Genomic DNA, 17,715 nt, shown 5'->3' on the forward strand with positions numbered 1-17,715 from the left:
CAATTATGATATGATAAAAATCCAGTTATTCTAATTCTAAAACTTGACACATGTATGATACTACATGAATAAATTTGAAATACAGTGGAAACCGCCTAAGTAAAGACCGCTTAACTAAACAGACCTGATAAGTAAACACTTTCCTTTGGTCCCAGCAAATTTCTTCATTAATTATCACTATTAGAGTCCGGTTAACTAAACTCAGAAAAGTAAACAATACCGCTTAACTAAATGTCTTCTCACGGTCCCTGGAAGTAAATTACTTAACAAAAGAGACTGGATAACTAAATTAGTGATCACCACATAATCCGACATGAGGGGCACAGTCACCAGCTAAACAAACATCCTACTTACAGCTTGCTGGCAGCACACAGTTGACAATACACTGACAACTGGAGGCCAGCCCTGATAAGTGGTTCATTGTTACATATGCATACATATACATGCATATGGTTGTCATTTGCATGTTTTTATAAGTTTGGATAAGTAAAATACCTGATAAGTAAACAATTTTGGCGAGTCCCTTGAAATTTTACTTATCAGGTTTCCACTGTATAACAAATTATAATGAACTCAAGTAACCACTAAGGTTAGTGCAATATAACCATAGTTTGTTATATGCATTTGGACCATATTTATATTTATCATATAAAGCCAGTGGCCAGGCCCAAACACCCTAACCCCTCATTATATCCATCAGTTCGCTGTAAGCATGTTCTTTTAAACAGTTTGCTGTCATTATTTCCAATAGATATTCTCATAGTAGTATTGCTGTTACTCTGCTCTTTGTGTTTGGGCGGTGGGGTAGCCTAATGGTTAAAGTGTCGGCTCGTCATGCTGACGACCTGGGTTCGAATCCCCACATGGGCACAATGTGTGAAGCCCATTTATGGTGTCCCCCACCGTGATATTGCTGGAATATTGCTATAAGCAGCGTAAAACCCAACTCACTCACTCTTTGTGTTTGAGTGGACAGGACAGAGAGAGGAATGATATAATTACAGAATGCAATGTTCTATCTTCTAAAGGCAAGGAAGTAATAACTGCTAAATTAGGCTGGAATTTCTGAACTATATTTTACTTTGCCTAAGGAGCCTATTTATTATAGGTCCACTCAACATGTTGTTTGTAAACAACATAGGCACTGCAGTGCAGATGTCACTCAAAAACAGGATTTGCAAAGTAGTCACTGTACCTTCAACTGGGCATCAACAGATATTTACTGTTTATAAATCAATGTGTTCAAGTAACTTGATGCAAAACCTGTTTTATTGCAAGAGGGATCTTCATCATCATCAGATTGTTATGTCTAAGCACTGACATTTTGTTTGAAGCAACTACAAGTGATCTGAGAGGAGGAATCCGATTGGTCATCTAGAAGGGATATAACCTGCAATAGCCACTGGTGGAGCTACAAGCAGGACACAGGTTCCAGCCAAGCTCAGCTAGGGTCGAAATTAGAATTTAGACTGTAAAATTATTTTCCTATGAAGATTGATTATTGCCTAACCTGTACTGATGGGTGGCAAGATGGGGCAACTTAATGCAGTCTGTGTCCTTGAACTTGGCCTTCACATCGTCATCAAGCTGAAGATACGCTGACTTCACTCGGAAATAATTATTCTGTCGCAACCTTGTCACTTTTTCCTGAAATGACACAAACAAGTAAATAATGTGAAGGAAAGTGAAGTCTGGGTTGATGTGAGGGTTGAGAGAAGGATGACAGGATGGCTGGATGTTACGCCTTAGAGAGGCTTGGTTGGGCTGAAGGTAAGGTAATATGGGAGTTAGCTGGAAATGTCCAAAATGGACATGAACATGCAGTGTCGAATGGAAACACTAATGACAGAACTGGATATGGATATTTAATACATTTTGAAAATCATTTCAGAAACATTGGAAGGTGAATGTTTATTGCTCTGTTTCTTCCAGACTTTGTCTGATAATGCAATGAAGTATTTTACTGGTGCCAAAGATATACTTAAACTAGGATTACGTGACAGAAATTAACTAAATGAGTAGTATAAACCGAAGGGTTGTTTTCCTCCACCTTCAGCTCCCTGCTGGTGTGAGTGCTGACTGGCTGGAAGTCGATGTCGGGGAAGTGGCTACGGGCGGTGTACATGAAGTCGCGATGCAGCGTCGGCTGCATTACCGTGTACAGGAACTGGAACTGGCGTGTAGTTGCTCTTCCGCAGCAGAGACTCCAGCAGACAACATCGCTGCAATGACATGAACGGTACACCATAGCCATAAACATACAAAGGCTGCAATATTACTGCAAGGATTTGCACAAACTGACAAATCTAAATAATAAGGTTCAAATGGGTCTATGATATATTGAATATTACATGTCATCATATACACTGAATTACAAAATGCTATTTATAACCAAAACAGCTGAGTAGCTGATCAATTTTCAACTATTACAGTCACAACTTGCAACCATATCAGTCACTGCAACCAAAATTTAAAAAATATTAGCAATATATTCATTAACAGGTACAAAAATAAGCACCCAAAATATGTAATCATTGTTGAGACTACCATTTATTTCATACCATTGTTTGTGAGATCAAAGGTATGTTTGTTTTGTACACAACATACAACTACCAACAACAGCAATCAGCTGATATTGACAACCAGAACAAAGAGACTCGGGTTGATTGTTACAATAGTCCACTAGTCAAAGAGCCATGCAAATCGACTCGATCACCATCACATAAAGAACTTGCTCAATTCTATATTACAGAACTCTCTTGTCACAAGTCACCCATGATGCAGAACCAGCCACACTTTCACCGATTATGGCTTTCCAATAATACATGCCTTGATTCCATTCAAGATTCACTGCCTGTGATGGATTCCACTGCCGGTGATGGATTGTTTTGATGTGATTCACTGTATAATTTTGAATTTTATTCCTCAACTCAAAACTCAGGTTACTACGTACATATATTTCTCGATGAAAGGTGTCAAGATTTATTAACTACTGAGTTATTTGTACAAGCTGGAGTTATATTTTATTGACTATGCACACAAGCTTCTCTTTGATAGCGAGCTCATTGTGGGTACTCTCAACTTGGAGTGACTAGTTCGTCAGGAAGTCAAATATTGATAGATCCCTTGAGTGTGACTCTGTATTAGACAAGTGGCAAGGTGTCGGACACCTGATATGTAATACATACAAGTCCATAAATTTTTTACATATGGCAACCACTGGCTCATTCCACGCTGTGATCTGCGATCTTAGAGCTACAGTAAAGTTTATTTTGAAGTATAGGTACTACAACAGCTCTGGTTATATGATCACCTAGATTTATTGGAGTTAAAATTCAATTTTAATTAAATTGTGTAATTTATGCTTAGTATTTTATTTTTGTATTCATTTAAAATTTTGACCAGAGACGTCCAAGTCCTTGTGACAGCAAATAGGTATATATTCCACCTAAAGTGTTCCCAATAGATAAATAATGGTATTGTCAGCAGAAAAGAAATTTCTCTAGGAAACTTTTATGACAACCAGTTGTAACCATAGCAACATAACTACCATAATCCTCGTACATTTGGTCCTCGGCAACCCATGGACACTGAAGTCAGTCCTTGTTAAGATTAGTTAATTTTGTAAACTGAAAAGATTTGACTAATTATTACAAAATGTAATCTGTGTGAAACTTTGGCATAAGTATTTGAGTTATCACTATACACCATATATGTAATGGCTACTCAAATATCCTTTAACACATCAAGCAAAAATAAATATTGTTTCTACAGCACCAGGTGTTCAATAATTGGTTTGGACAAGAATTTGATTTTTCCTGTTTAGGCTAGACCAATTTTATTTCTTGTTTTACAGAGTTTTGTCCTCAGAAAACCTAAAGGGAAATCACCAGTCAAAGTTATATTACTTTTAAATACTAAAAGTGTTTTACTTTTGGCAATTTATAAAGTGTATATGGGGCAAAAAACAATCAAAAAATTAATTTTTTTGTAAGTTTACATTTTTGGCCAATAGAAACAATAGGATTATATTTTTTGAGCGGAGAAAATTATTTGTATTTTTTTTCTTATTCTTGAAAAAATACGACCGGCAGAACCGTAAAACAAGAAATAAAATTGGTCTGGGATTAGTATGTTAGATAACAGGTACTATTGTTATATAAGCACTATACATTCACAGGTGTAGAACAGCAATTAGCAACAAACAGTGTCAACAAAGCTGCTTGTACCTGTGCCAGAGCCCTACCTGTACAGGTAACAGGACAACTTATACAACAAGTAAGCTCATTAACCGAATTGTATTCAAGGAGCAGCAGGTATTTGCCTTCACACATACTCAGGGGAAACCACTGCATACCACTGCTGAGACGAAAATAACAAACAGTCGTAACTCTTGATATTTTAGTTCATGGTTTTTATCAATAATTAATGAGGACCAGTAGATTATGAAACAATGTCATTGTGTCACTTTAATAAATGCTGTTCTGTAGAACTGTGTATATGAACACAGAAATAGTGGTTCTGCGATTGTTATTACACAGATATTCAATATCAGGATATTGTAAAGACATGTAAAGACCAGGTGTGGGAGGTGTTCTTTACAGACTCTTGTCACTTGTTCAGTTCATTGTCATTTAGTAATCAAGCAAGGGGTCATCAATTTGATGGCCTATTGTTACACTGACATTAGAACTTAGCATGAGAGTGTCATATATTTGCATTCCTATTGTTATATTTCATTAAAGGTCACATGCAACGTAAAACACAACTTTGCAGATTCTGATACCTTTCGGTATGGACTTACCGAAACAAATCATCAAAAATGCAAATTCAACTTATAAAGTTGAAAAATAACGCGATGAAAAAACCCGCGCAAAATCGGAGTTCAAACATTTCACTAATTTTCCCCCGACTTTTCGGGGGAAAACTGGTTTCAACAGCTGGACTGCGCTCATAGCACGTGCGCAGTGAAATAGGTTCGCGCAGCTTGGAAGCGGGCTGTCCGGTGAATACTCGGTGAAGGCTTTGGTGTGAGCTATTTTCATAATGTTTTGTTGATATCTCACAGGCACGAGCTTTTTATATGTTATGACAGTAAATAAACTGTTTATATAATTTCATTTGTCTATTTCACCACACGTTCTTCTTACCGAGTCACTTTCTCAGTTCGATACTTAAAAGCAATGTCATTATTAGCGTTGACAGAATTTCTAACTGTGATATAGATATGTCGCTGTCACAGACAAAACTCAATGTCTTGTTTTATTGACACCTGTGTGTCTCCCTGCCTGTCTGCTAATGACAATATTCAATACACAACTGCGATCACTGACCACATGCAATTTGAACTTAACACCAATCAGGCTATACACAAAAACAAAACGCATTGATTTATGGCCCGAGTTCGGTCTCTGTCACATTATGTAATTACACAGACAGGCAGGTGTGATACTTGAACACATGACATGTTATGATGTCTGTTGATTGCAAAATGTTATACACAACAACAAAAATGAGCATGTATTTACAAAACCCAACATCTCTATATATACACACACAATGAGCCGTGAGGGAATCGGCAAATGAATCAGCCGTTACACTTGAGTGCACACCCACCCGCTCTGACTGGGTTCGGTATCCCGGCTGCTTCGTTTCTTGGGAAGGAAACCCAAGTACACAATATTGCACTTTTGATGTGCGATTGTACGCTTATAATTTTGTTTATATGTTTTTTTCATAACCAGCAATGTATATTATATGTCATGAATAAGTGATAATTGTGTTTTAATTATGTTTGATTTTTTGGTTGTATGTGACCTTTAAGAATTCACAAGTCGTTAAGTCATACATTCAATGGCTTTTATAGTCAAATTAGGATGATATCATTTTGAGTGTTGCAATCAACTGTTTGCAATTGTGCAAACCAAAAATGGGATTAAAAGTGAATCAATACATTAGGACAGTGTTTGGTATTTATCTTAGAGAACATTGCATAACAAATACAGTCTAAAATCAACAATACATTTTATCATATGTCACATTACTTTTTAAATCATAAGCCTGTTATAAGCCTGTATTACTATGGTATAAGCCTGTATTACTATGGTATAAGCTTATATTAGAAGTAAAGCAAGATTTATGGGCATCAACTTCTTTATTGTGAATACACAATGTTTCGGCGCATCACCTGTTGAAGGAGCAAGCATACACTCTGAAATATCGTGTTATTCACAATAAAGAAGTTGACATCCATAAATCTTGCTTTTCTAATGCATTCAACTTCTAAATGCCCTTCAAAGATTTAAGCTTATACTGTCACCAAGCCTGACCTGAAATAGACATATACCTGTATTAAAATGTTTGCTTTGATTAAAGATGTGTCTATTTTGTTCAGTACTTGAATATATCATTCCTTTCTGGAGAGGGGCAGTGGGGTAGCCTAGTGGTTAAAGCGTTGGCTCGTCACGCCGAAGACCCGGGTTCGAATCCCCATATGGGTACAATGTGTGAAGCCCATTTCTGGTGTCCCCCGACGTGATGTTGCTGGAATATTGCTAAAAGCGTAAAACCAAACTCAGTCAGTCAGTCAGTCCTTTCTGGACATACCAACCCTGACAGCCCTAATCATTTTGTATTTCTAGACACCAAGAGAGTCCTGTGGAATAAAATTAATATTGGCCTGGTACAAAAAATTACTTTCGTCACACTTTTTTTTCCAAGTTTACTGAGATGATCAGTCAAATTGCCTCATTAAAGGCATGTTGTGAGGTATATGGCACTGGTAGAGTGATACAGTCCTAATCAATACTAATCTATCACCATCACTGATCTCTGCCTCGCTACACCAGCACACACAGGAATGTACATGTGACAACAGAAAAACATGCTTTAGGACATAAAAATATAATATTTGATTTTCATCTCTGATCAACGTACTGCAAAAAAACTCAACTCACATCACTGATTGTCCTCATGAGTGAGTGAGTGAGTTTAGTTTTACAGGAATATCACATTTTCTAGGAATATCACGCTGGGTGACACCAGAAATGGGCTTCTATTCACACATTGTTCCATGTGGGGAATCAAACACGAGTCTCCGGCATGACGAGCGAACGCTTTATCCACTAGGCTACCCCAACAGCCCCTGTCCTCATGAACTTACTGAAAAAGAACATCACTACATCTCTTTCTTGATGAAATACACCACATATACAGGCAAACAAAAGACTAAGAATTCTTTCTCATTATGGTGTTGGTCATTTTAACCCTTACAGGTCAAAATAAATAAAAAAGACAGAAAAATTGCAGCAATAGTCCTACAAAACATAATCCTTGATGTGAACCACATGTCAGCAGTTGGTATGCTTAATATTCACAGATGGTTTGTATAATTGAATTAAGAAAATATGTATCAAAACAAAACGTCTCCAGCCTGAAACAAATTCTAAGAAAACCTAATAAATATTCTATTGTGGCCTTATGAAAATTGTTTATTATAAATCACATATTGATCATCTTACTGCCACCGTTTTGAGTCCTACAGAAATGCACCTTGTATGAAATGACTTAATCCCTTCTATCGATTACTAGATTTACAGTAATCCACCACATTGATTTTTCACAAGATGAATAGAAAATGTATTTATTAGCCAATGAAAAGACGATTTACTGGCACATATTTCATTGAGCTACCAACACGCCGCAGAGCCACACCAAAAAAGTGCTGAAACTCCCTGGAAATGAGGTATTAAGGCAATAATAGATGTGACGGCAATTTGGAATAAACTGCCGTCACCCTGAGACTGGTGCCTTTCACTGACTAATCCCAGGATCAACTCAACACCTTAATGCTCTCAGGTTATACTCATACATCCATAAATAAGTAAAGAGAAGAGTCCTGAAGGGTATTGTTAGACGAGATAAAGCACTTTCTCGCCCTGCCTTATACTGTAGTAATAAAACACCAACTAATTTTAAGGATTGAAAACTTCTGCTCTGTTTTACCTTGAAACTGCTGTACGAAAAAAAGCAGACAGTGTATAAAACTGCAAAGTGAACAAATTTTGACTAAAAAATAAAATTGCCTACTTCAAATTCATGTCTGTTAGATATCTTTTAATAATGTTATGTAGACAAATATGTCCTTTTAATTTTTACTTTCTTTTCATTTAAAGTGTTAAAAAAGTGAGGCATTGATATTTTACATTTTTCAAGACACCTTCTAATGTAATCATACTGGTATTATGCCAAACAACCAGTTGGCAATTTTTGTATATGGTGTCTCTGGGTGTACTTTGTAAAGTTCAGATAGGAGGGGCACGCATAAAGATTTTTTTTTCTCAACTTTCACTTTTTATACCTTTCATCATGCTATTTTTATTGATCCCAAGTCAACCCTAGTTTACATTTTAACTGTCTTTGTTTTTCCTTTCTTCTTTGAATTGTTTTGTGTCTGTCTGTATCTGCATGTGTGTCTGTCTGTATGTATGTCAGTATCTGCAGGGGCGGTGGGGTAGCCTAGTGGTTAAAGCGTTGGCTCATCACGCCGAAGACCCGGGTTCGATTCCCCACATGGGCACAATGTGTGAAGCCCATTTCTGGTGTCCCCCGCCGTGATATTGCTGGAATATTGCTAAAAGCAGCGTGAAACTAAACTCAGTCAGTCTGTCAGTTCTGTATCTGCATGTGTGTCTCTCTGTCCGTGTTTATAGTGCTGGTCCAAAGAGAAACCAGCGATGGTTTAACCATGATGCCGACACAACATAGTGTCTCCATGCCAGCAGGTCCTTATTATATTCCCTTAATATCAAGCACACTTTGTTGACACAGGTCATTGTATCCCAATTGCATAGATCGATGCTCATGCTGTTGATCACTGGATTGTCTGGTCCACACTCCATTACTTACAGACTGCCACCATATAGCTGGAATAGTGCTGAGTCTGGCATAAAACTAAACTCACTCACTCACTATCAAGCACAAGGCTGGGGAACAACAAGTACCACCTTTTAACTTCTATTGGTATGACTGACATTCTGATCTATAGCCAGCATACTCTCAAAATAGAGAAGACTTTTATGGTAATTCATATATAACCATTTTAAGTCTCATATTTAAGTTTGGACTTCAGTGAGCTTATGACCATGTTCAGCTTGAAACCACCTCTATCAAAACTACTCCCAAAATAGCGGTGTATTTGAACAAATCCAGCTGTTATCTATATATGTAAGTACAAAGTACAGAATAACTTATACCTCCTCAAATAGAACTCTACTTACAGAGAGCCCTGAAGTGCTTGTATAGCCAAAGTCACACTGCCTCCACTAACATTGCCAAGTACCAAAACTTGCAAACAACATTATCACTACAACTGTAGCCATAGGATAAGAAACATGTCACTCTGTTGGTGAAATATGCTTAAGAGAACAAACGTACACTCACATTAAGTCCCAGAAAAAATTCAAAGGAAAAACAAGTCGCAATTTCAACAGAGGCAATCTAGACTTGCCCAGTCATATTTATTTTTCTATGGCCCTGAGTGAGTGAGCAAGTGAGAGTGAGTGAGTGAGTGAGTTTGGTTTTACACCGCTTTTAGTAATATTCCAGCAATATCACAATATCAGGGCTGACACCCGAAATGGGCTTCAAACACTGTATCATCTGCATGAAACAGATTTAATACTTTCTTTAAAAAATACATAAAACATCCACATCTCTGGATAAAACATTTGAACTATTATACATGACAACAACTACCGACATATCTCAACCTAAACTTAGTTTGTAAACAACTGCTGTTCATACAAGCCATAAATCCTCATCCAAAACAGCTGATACACAATCAGCGATAAATATGTCAGCTTGATTTATGCAGTAGCAATCTGACGTCCATTTTCCGATATACAAGAAGAGCATGCAGTGCCCAGGGTTGCCCGGATATGTCCCCTCTCCACTGTAGGTGACTTATCTTGCCCAAGGGCTTCTGTAGTCATTCAGGAAATCTCAAGTACACACTACATGTCATCAACAGTTTAATGGCCTTATAGCTATAATCTTATCTCTCTTAAGAGCTTCCTGGCTGTGGACAGACAATTAGAAATTTATACTGTACTCGAATTCCTCTAAGGCTGTCCATATGTTTTTCTGTGTTTCTCATCTCCTTCCCATCTGTATTGTCTTTCGAACACGAAACAACAAAAATATTTTCCTGTCTCAGTTTTCCCTGCTGCAGTGAAAATTTGTGCTGAATTAACAAATATATACTGTTAACCTTACAAGCTCATAATAGTACGGCCGCTTGATCTATCTTTATCCATATATATTTAAGAATTATTTCCAAAGCAACTCAATCTATCACAATTTGTTTTAAAGATTATTACCATGTGATCTAAAATTTAAGATTTCATAAAATAAGCTGCACAATTTGCATTTGTTTTTTGCATTTATCTATTCTTATTTATTTTGACAAAAAAGCATTCTTTGCTTGTGATGTCAGAATCAGAAACACATAAAAATATTTTGATTAGTAAGTTCATGAAATGGAATTATTGAACGGTTTATCTTTTGTGACATAAACTTTCCTTCTTTCATTCATGCAGATGCAGAAGGCAACATGAAAATAGTCTGAGTTGACATCAATTAAATATTACAAGGACTGAAAAATTACGAGATTTGCAAAAATCTTTTTCTTATACAAATGAACTGTGATTATGACTGTTTTTATTGAATTATTACTCAAGAATTTATCATAATATCAAACTGTACATTTTAAAATTATTATTTGTATATTCACCAAAATAATTTAAACAAGAAAATATTGTTTAATCCTTCTTAAAAAAAGAGACGAAAATATACCAGCCTTCATCAAGTTTGTCTGATATTCAAGAAATTTCCGTTAAGTCTCACATCCTTGAACCATACACATTGATAAACACAAAGGATAAACTGTACTATGTCAAAGTTTTAATATTCCAAATTGAATCAAAATATTTAAAGTATAATGAAGTTGAACCTTGTTGTTGTAGGCATACAGGGGTATGTAATACATATCAATGACATCCACAGCATACAGACAAGCATGTCATACGAAACTGTATTCCATTCAAATCAGGTGTTGGTATTCCCCGCTTGATTAACTCCCAAAGTAGATCCCCACTATCAAACCCCATTCACAATACCTGATCATAAAGAGGGGAAGAAATCCTTTATCCAAGTGAGGTCAACCTTTCATTCGGATTTATTCGAGTGTAATAAATCTACTCAGCTTTATATACATTGCTTGTTAGACGACTTGGACCTGATTTTGCATTAACCTTGGAACTATCACTTTGACAATATCCATTGTTGAGTCGGGAAAATATACATACAATAATTATGTGTTTGGGGAGGGCAGATCTTTCTGCTTCGTACTGTTGTCAACACAACTATTTAACAATGAATGTAACGTAAATCCAGGTATTAATAACAGCCGTCATTGTATGGTATGATGAACAGTGCTTTGGGAAAAGATCAAAAGTTCAGGTTGAAAAGGTGTGCCTAAACCCCTGTTGCTTTTAGACCATTTACTAAACCACAGACTCAATATTGTGAAAAACACTTTTATGTGGAATTTGATTTGATGAAATGGCACCAAAATATGTCTGAAGATCATTTCCACAATAGTTTAAAAATATAGAATGAAATAGTTTCAAAAGATATTAAAGTCCACTTCCTACCATGCAATAAAAATGGAAAACCAAAACCAAAAATTAAGGGTAAAATATAAAATGCAAATATTTTCCTGGTTATAAACTTCATTGTCTTAGGTGCAATACCATTGGTCTATTCATCAGTTTCATCAAAGTATACTTTGTTGGTTTCTATTTCACATTTGATCATGTATTGACTATGTCACATTGTCAGTCTGGCAGTTAGTGACATGCCTAATATTGCAGAAAGCCAAGTCCGTATTTCAGAAAAAGGACATAATTATGTCTAAAGCTAGACTTGAAATGAGCCCCACACCTTTGAGTGTGTGAGTGAGTTTGGTTTTACGCTGCTTTTAGCAATATTCCAGCAATATCACGGCGGGGGACACCAGAAATGGGTTTCACACATTGTACCCATGTGGGGAATCGAATTCGAGTCTTCGGCGTGACGAGCGGACGCTTTAACCACTAGGCTACCCCACCGCCCCTAGACCTTTGAGCCAGAATTACATCTTCTCTTTGAAATGAACATATTTTTACAGAGAAATTGTTCTAAATTAACTTCATAAAGTTTTATGACAAGAGTCATCAGAAGATGACAAATCCCCCTGGAGCCCACAAATTTGACAGAATAAATGTCCAACTTGATCTTTTTTAGACTAAGTCCAAAGTGTTTCCATGGAAATTGAAAACAATAAAAATGTCAAAATTCTGCAAATAGCAAAAGGCACCACTTTGGGATCTGTTTGATTTATCTACCAATTTAGTTTTAACAATATTGACCGTGTTTTTTAGTTATGCTCTGGAAACAAAATGATTACGGACGGACAGATGGACGAGGCATTATATGCTGGGGTGATAAAAAGGAGCAAAGAGACTATACCCCCCACATTATATGCTGGGGTGATAAAAAGGAGCATAAGAGACTTTCATGGTCATGAAACTGCCATAATCTAGACTTGCCACATATTCTAGACTTGCATGGATTTTCTTGAACATATTTGTTTCAGGGTCAGTTTGACAGACTACCAGGTGAGCTAACTCCTCGTATTATAGTAGTACTACGAAAGTTTTGTAAGCATTTCATAACTTGTGACCTTGACCTATAACATGACATGCCAAATTCCAAAAGAATTCCTACGGCTTAGATGTTGAAGGTGTTACACTACTTGAAGCAATATTCCATTAATATCAGTGAAGGGGAGGCCAGAAATGGGCTTCACATATTGTACCCTGTGTGGGGAATTGAACCTGGGTCTTCTGCATGAGTGAAAACTTTAACCATAAGGCTACCCCACTGCTCCCATGGTAGGATATTGGGATATCCACAAAACAAAGACAAGTCCTGAAACCAATCCCTTTCCCAGTGACCCAATCCCCAATCTCGTACACCCAGACTACATGACCATTGGATTTAATACATTCCCAAAATGGACAGAGGGCCAGTGGCAGAAACTGATTTACTAAGCTGTTGACAATTTGATTTTGGTTTCTAGTTTAATTGGTCTTCAGCAGCCCATGCTTGTTGTAAGAGGAGGCTATCAGGATCACTGAGGTCAGACTTGCTGATTTGATTGTCACATGTCACCATATCCGAATTGCTAAGATCTATTCTCATGATGTTGATCACTTGATTGTCTTTGACTTTGATTGTCTGGTCCAGAGTCATCAAGTATTTACAGACCGCCACCATATAACTGCAACGTTGCTGAGTGCGGCATTAAACAACGAACATTTCGTACCTCTAATACGACAGTTAGCTAAAGTGGGTGAGTGAGTGAATGAGTATGGCTTTACGCCACTTTTAGCAATATTCCAGCAATATCATGGCGGGGGACACCAATGAGCTTCACACATTGTACCCATGTGAGGAATCGAACCCACGTCTTCGGCGTGACGACCGACGGCTTTAACCACTAAGCTACCCAACCGCCCACAGTTAGCTGAAGGAAACTATAAAGAACATTAAACATTGTTAACCATTGATTGTGCCATGTGCATGCCAATATGCCACCAGCGTCTGATACACATTAACTGACAAATGTCTCACAGTTAATCATTATCAACTCGCAACAAATAATTCAGTAGTCGGCTTTGTCAAAGCAAGGATCAATAAGACATATTCACTGCACCAAGAAATAATCAACCTAAAGTCACTATTAGGTCTGCAATGTCTGCCATTAAGAGCAGCACTAGCAGGACAACACAGACTTCTCTGTGGAACCATGACATCAGTGATGGAATATTCTGTGTGAATATATGACATCAGTAATGTGGTATTCTGTTAGACGGGATGACATCAGTAATGTGGTATTCTGTTAGACGGGATGACATCAGTAACACAGTATTCCACATGACAGCATGACGTCAGTAACACAGTATTCCCCACAACAGCATGACATCAGTAACATAGTTCTCTACACAACAGTATGACATCATTAACACAGTATTCCCCATGACAGCATGACATCATTAACACAGTATTCCCCATGACAGCATGACATCAGTAATACAGTATTCCCCACGACATGACATCAGTAATACAGTATTCTCCATGACAGCATGACATCAGTAATACAGTATTCCCCACTAAAAACATGACATCAGTAATACAGTATTCCCCAAGACATGACATCAGCAATACAGTATTCCCCACAACATGACATCAGTAATACAGTATTCTCCATGACAGCATGACATCAGTAATACAGTATTCCCCATGACAACATGACATCAGTAACATAGTACTCTTCACAACAGTATATCATTAACACAGTATTCCCCATGACGGCATGACATCAGTAATACAGTATTCCCCATGACAACATGACATCAGTAATACAGTATTCCCCACAACAGTATGACATCAGTAATATAGTATTCCCCACAAAAAACATGACATCAGTAATACAGTATTCCCCACGACATGACATCAGCAATACAGTATTCCCCACAACATGACATCAGTAATACAGTATTCTCCATGACAGCATGACATCAGCAATACAGTATTCCCCATGACAACATGACATCAGTAATACAGTATTCCCCATGACATCAGTAATACAGTATTCCCCACAACATGACATCAGTAATACAGTATTCCCCACAACATGACATCAGTAATACAGTATTCCCCACAACATGACATCAGTAATACAGTATTTCCCCATCAGCAATGACAAGCATGACATCAGTAATACAGTATTCCCATGACCATGACATCAGTAATACAGTATTCCCCACAACATGACATCAGTAATACAGTATTCCCCACAGCATGACATCAGTAATACAGTATTCCCCACAACATGACATCAGTAATACAGTATTCCCCACGACATGACATCAGCAATACAGTATTCCCCACAACATGACATCAGTAATACAGTATTCTCCATGACAACATGACATTAGTAATACAGTATTCCCCACAACAGCATGACATCAGTAATACAGTATTCCCCATGACAACATGACATCAGTAATACAGTATTCCCCATGACATCAGTAATACAGTATTCCCCATGACAACATGACATCAGTAATACAGTATTCCCCATGACATCAGTAATACAGTATTCCCCATGACAACATGACATCAGTAATACAGTATTCCCCATGACATCAGTAATACAGTATTCCCCATGACAACATGACATCAGTAATACAGTATTCCCCACAACAGCATGACATCAGTAATACAGTATTCCCCACAACAGCATGACATCAGTAATACAGTATTCCCCATGACATCAGTAATACAGTATTCCCCATGACAACATGACATCAGTAATACAGTATTCCCCACAACAGCATGACATCAGTAATACAGTATTCCCCATGACATCAGTAATACAGTATTCCCCACAACAGCATGACATCAGTAATACAGTATTCCCCACAACAACATGACATCAGTAATACAGTATTCTCCATGACAACATGACATCAGTAATACAGTATTCCCCATGACATCAGTAATACAGTATTCCCCACAACAGCATTACATCAGTAATACAGTATTCCCCACAACAACATGACATCAGTAATACAGTATTCCCCATGACAGCATGACATCAGTAATACAGTATTCTGTGTGAAAATAACATGAACTATTAGGTACACAACTTTGACACATAAATATGTATTAAAAAGGGTATCCATACCTTCTATTTATCATCACTTGTGATTTGGTAAAACTTATTTCATAAACAGAAGGCAGTTTATATACAACCATAAACCAGATTATATTCCTCACAACATATAAATACATATATCTCCCTCCCACTAAAGACACATTCTTCTTCTCCATGCTATACACATTCAGGACCAGACACACACATCAAAGATAAATCAATTTCCATAAGCACAATACACCAGACCATTTCATTACCCTGTTTTAAAAGCAATATTTCCTATTGCAAAACAAATTCTATAACAGTATTTCATGATCGAGATGTCTCTAAGCAAGCACAGTTTAATTACCATTTATCCATGATGTGGTGAAGTTGTGACACAAACACATTGCATACTTTAGTTGAAAACAACTAGACTAGAGGGATTAACTTGTCAAATCAGATATTTATGATGTGAGCAAATAGCTTTTGATAATCTATTTGTGATTTGACAGTTCTATTGTGTAAGGGTCCTGGTTTCAGTATCTCAGAAAGCCATATAGAAATCAGGACCTTTTACATGCATCAATAAGCCAATAACCTGGCACTTCGTGGTGTACATTATGGGTTGGGTTTAAATTGCAGACAGTCTAGCTTCTCGACTTATACGTTAAGATTATATGTGGATAACAGGAAAATAGCTGTATTCATGCAATGTAATTGTAGTGGTGAAAAGAGATAGTAGAAGAATGGCAGTAAATATGGCCATTAGTGGAAAACACTTTTGAAAATACATGTGCAGATATCATACACTGTGTTGGCAATTCAACAATTTAGGTTACAATATAATATCATTATTTGACTTCATAGTTAGCATCATTAGCACCTATTTTTGACTGTATCTGTTACAATACCTGTTGAATTGTACACAGTATCCTAAACTATGGTAAAGGTGGAGGTGTGACAACTTGTTTGTATGAAATAAGACTGGTGAATCCTTGTCACCAACTGATATCTAAAAGTTACTGAAGGCAATGTAAACTAAATTTATTTACTGAGTTTGAATACAAAGAATCATTATCTAAGTTTGGACTTTTTTCAATTAATTAATGCTGGGCTTAAACGTCAAACCCAAATATCTTTTCCAAAATATAATATACTGTTTGAAAACAAAATCGTAACACTTTTCTTTTTGCCTATAAAATATATAAGACATGTGTCATATATGTAAATATTAATAATAAAAAAGATATATACATTTGTATGAACAAATTCAATGCAATTGATTCCAAAAGTATGTTTCACTTTTATAATTATTCTCAAAGTATATTTCACTGTTGCTTCAAGTACATATACAGATATATATGAATAAACTAGGCTGTTAAAATTTTATAAATGCACTATAAAAATAAAACAATTCCAAATAGAATACAGTTAGTAAATTTTAAACCATATTGACATGTTTATATTCTGGCATATAGTCAGCAACAACAAAAATATTTTTTGAAGTTATAAGAGAAAAAAAATGTTCATCAAAATACACAATAAATATCCATACATGTACTTATATATATGTTGCATATTTCTTACCTCATCGTGGTCCCAGTGTTCAAGCCATATCGCTACCTTATCCAGCTGTCTGTCAAACTCAACACTGCTTGGGGTGGGGTGAACACCCCCGTGCCCCCTCCAAGTCACAGCCCCTCCCATCTCCCGACCCCCTTGGCCCTCAAGCACTCCAATCTTTGGAAATGAGTTGCGCATCTTCTCCACTTTGTTCATTTTAAACAGTTACAAGACTTGTCAAACTTGCGGTAGTCCCATTATGTCAATCATTCAATAGAGTAAGCCGTGCTACTCTACTTACACATGTGCGGGCACTTTGTACACACCAGCTTGGCAACAACCTG

General features: G+C 36.9%; 1 protein-coding gene across 1 annotated transcript in view; it reads right to left on the bottom strand.

Annotated features, from left to right (window-relative positions):
- LOC124259124 (F-box/WD repeat-containing protein 7-like) overlaps positions 1-17,587 on the bottom strand; it is a 32,774-nt gene extending 15,187 nt beyond the window's left edge. The window contains 4 exon segments of the mRNA XM_046693218.1: positions 1,511-1,647; positions 2,051-2,176; positions 2,178-2,222; positions 17,396-17,587. Coding sequence (XP_046549174.1) covers positions 1,511-1,647; positions 2,051-2,176; positions 2,178-2,222; positions 17,396-17,587 — 500 coding nt within the window.
- Positions 17,588-17,715: the final 128 nt, after the last annotated feature.

This window comes from Haliotis rubra, unplaced genomic scaffold, assembly GCF_003918875.1.
Source record: "Haliotis rubra isolate DU_JTF1 unplaced genomic scaffold, ASM391887v1 Scf71, whole genome shotgun sequence".
Taxonomy (NCBI): domain Eukaryota; kingdom Metazoa; phylum Mollusca; class Gastropoda; order Lepetellida; family Haliotidae; genus Haliotis; species Haliotis rubra.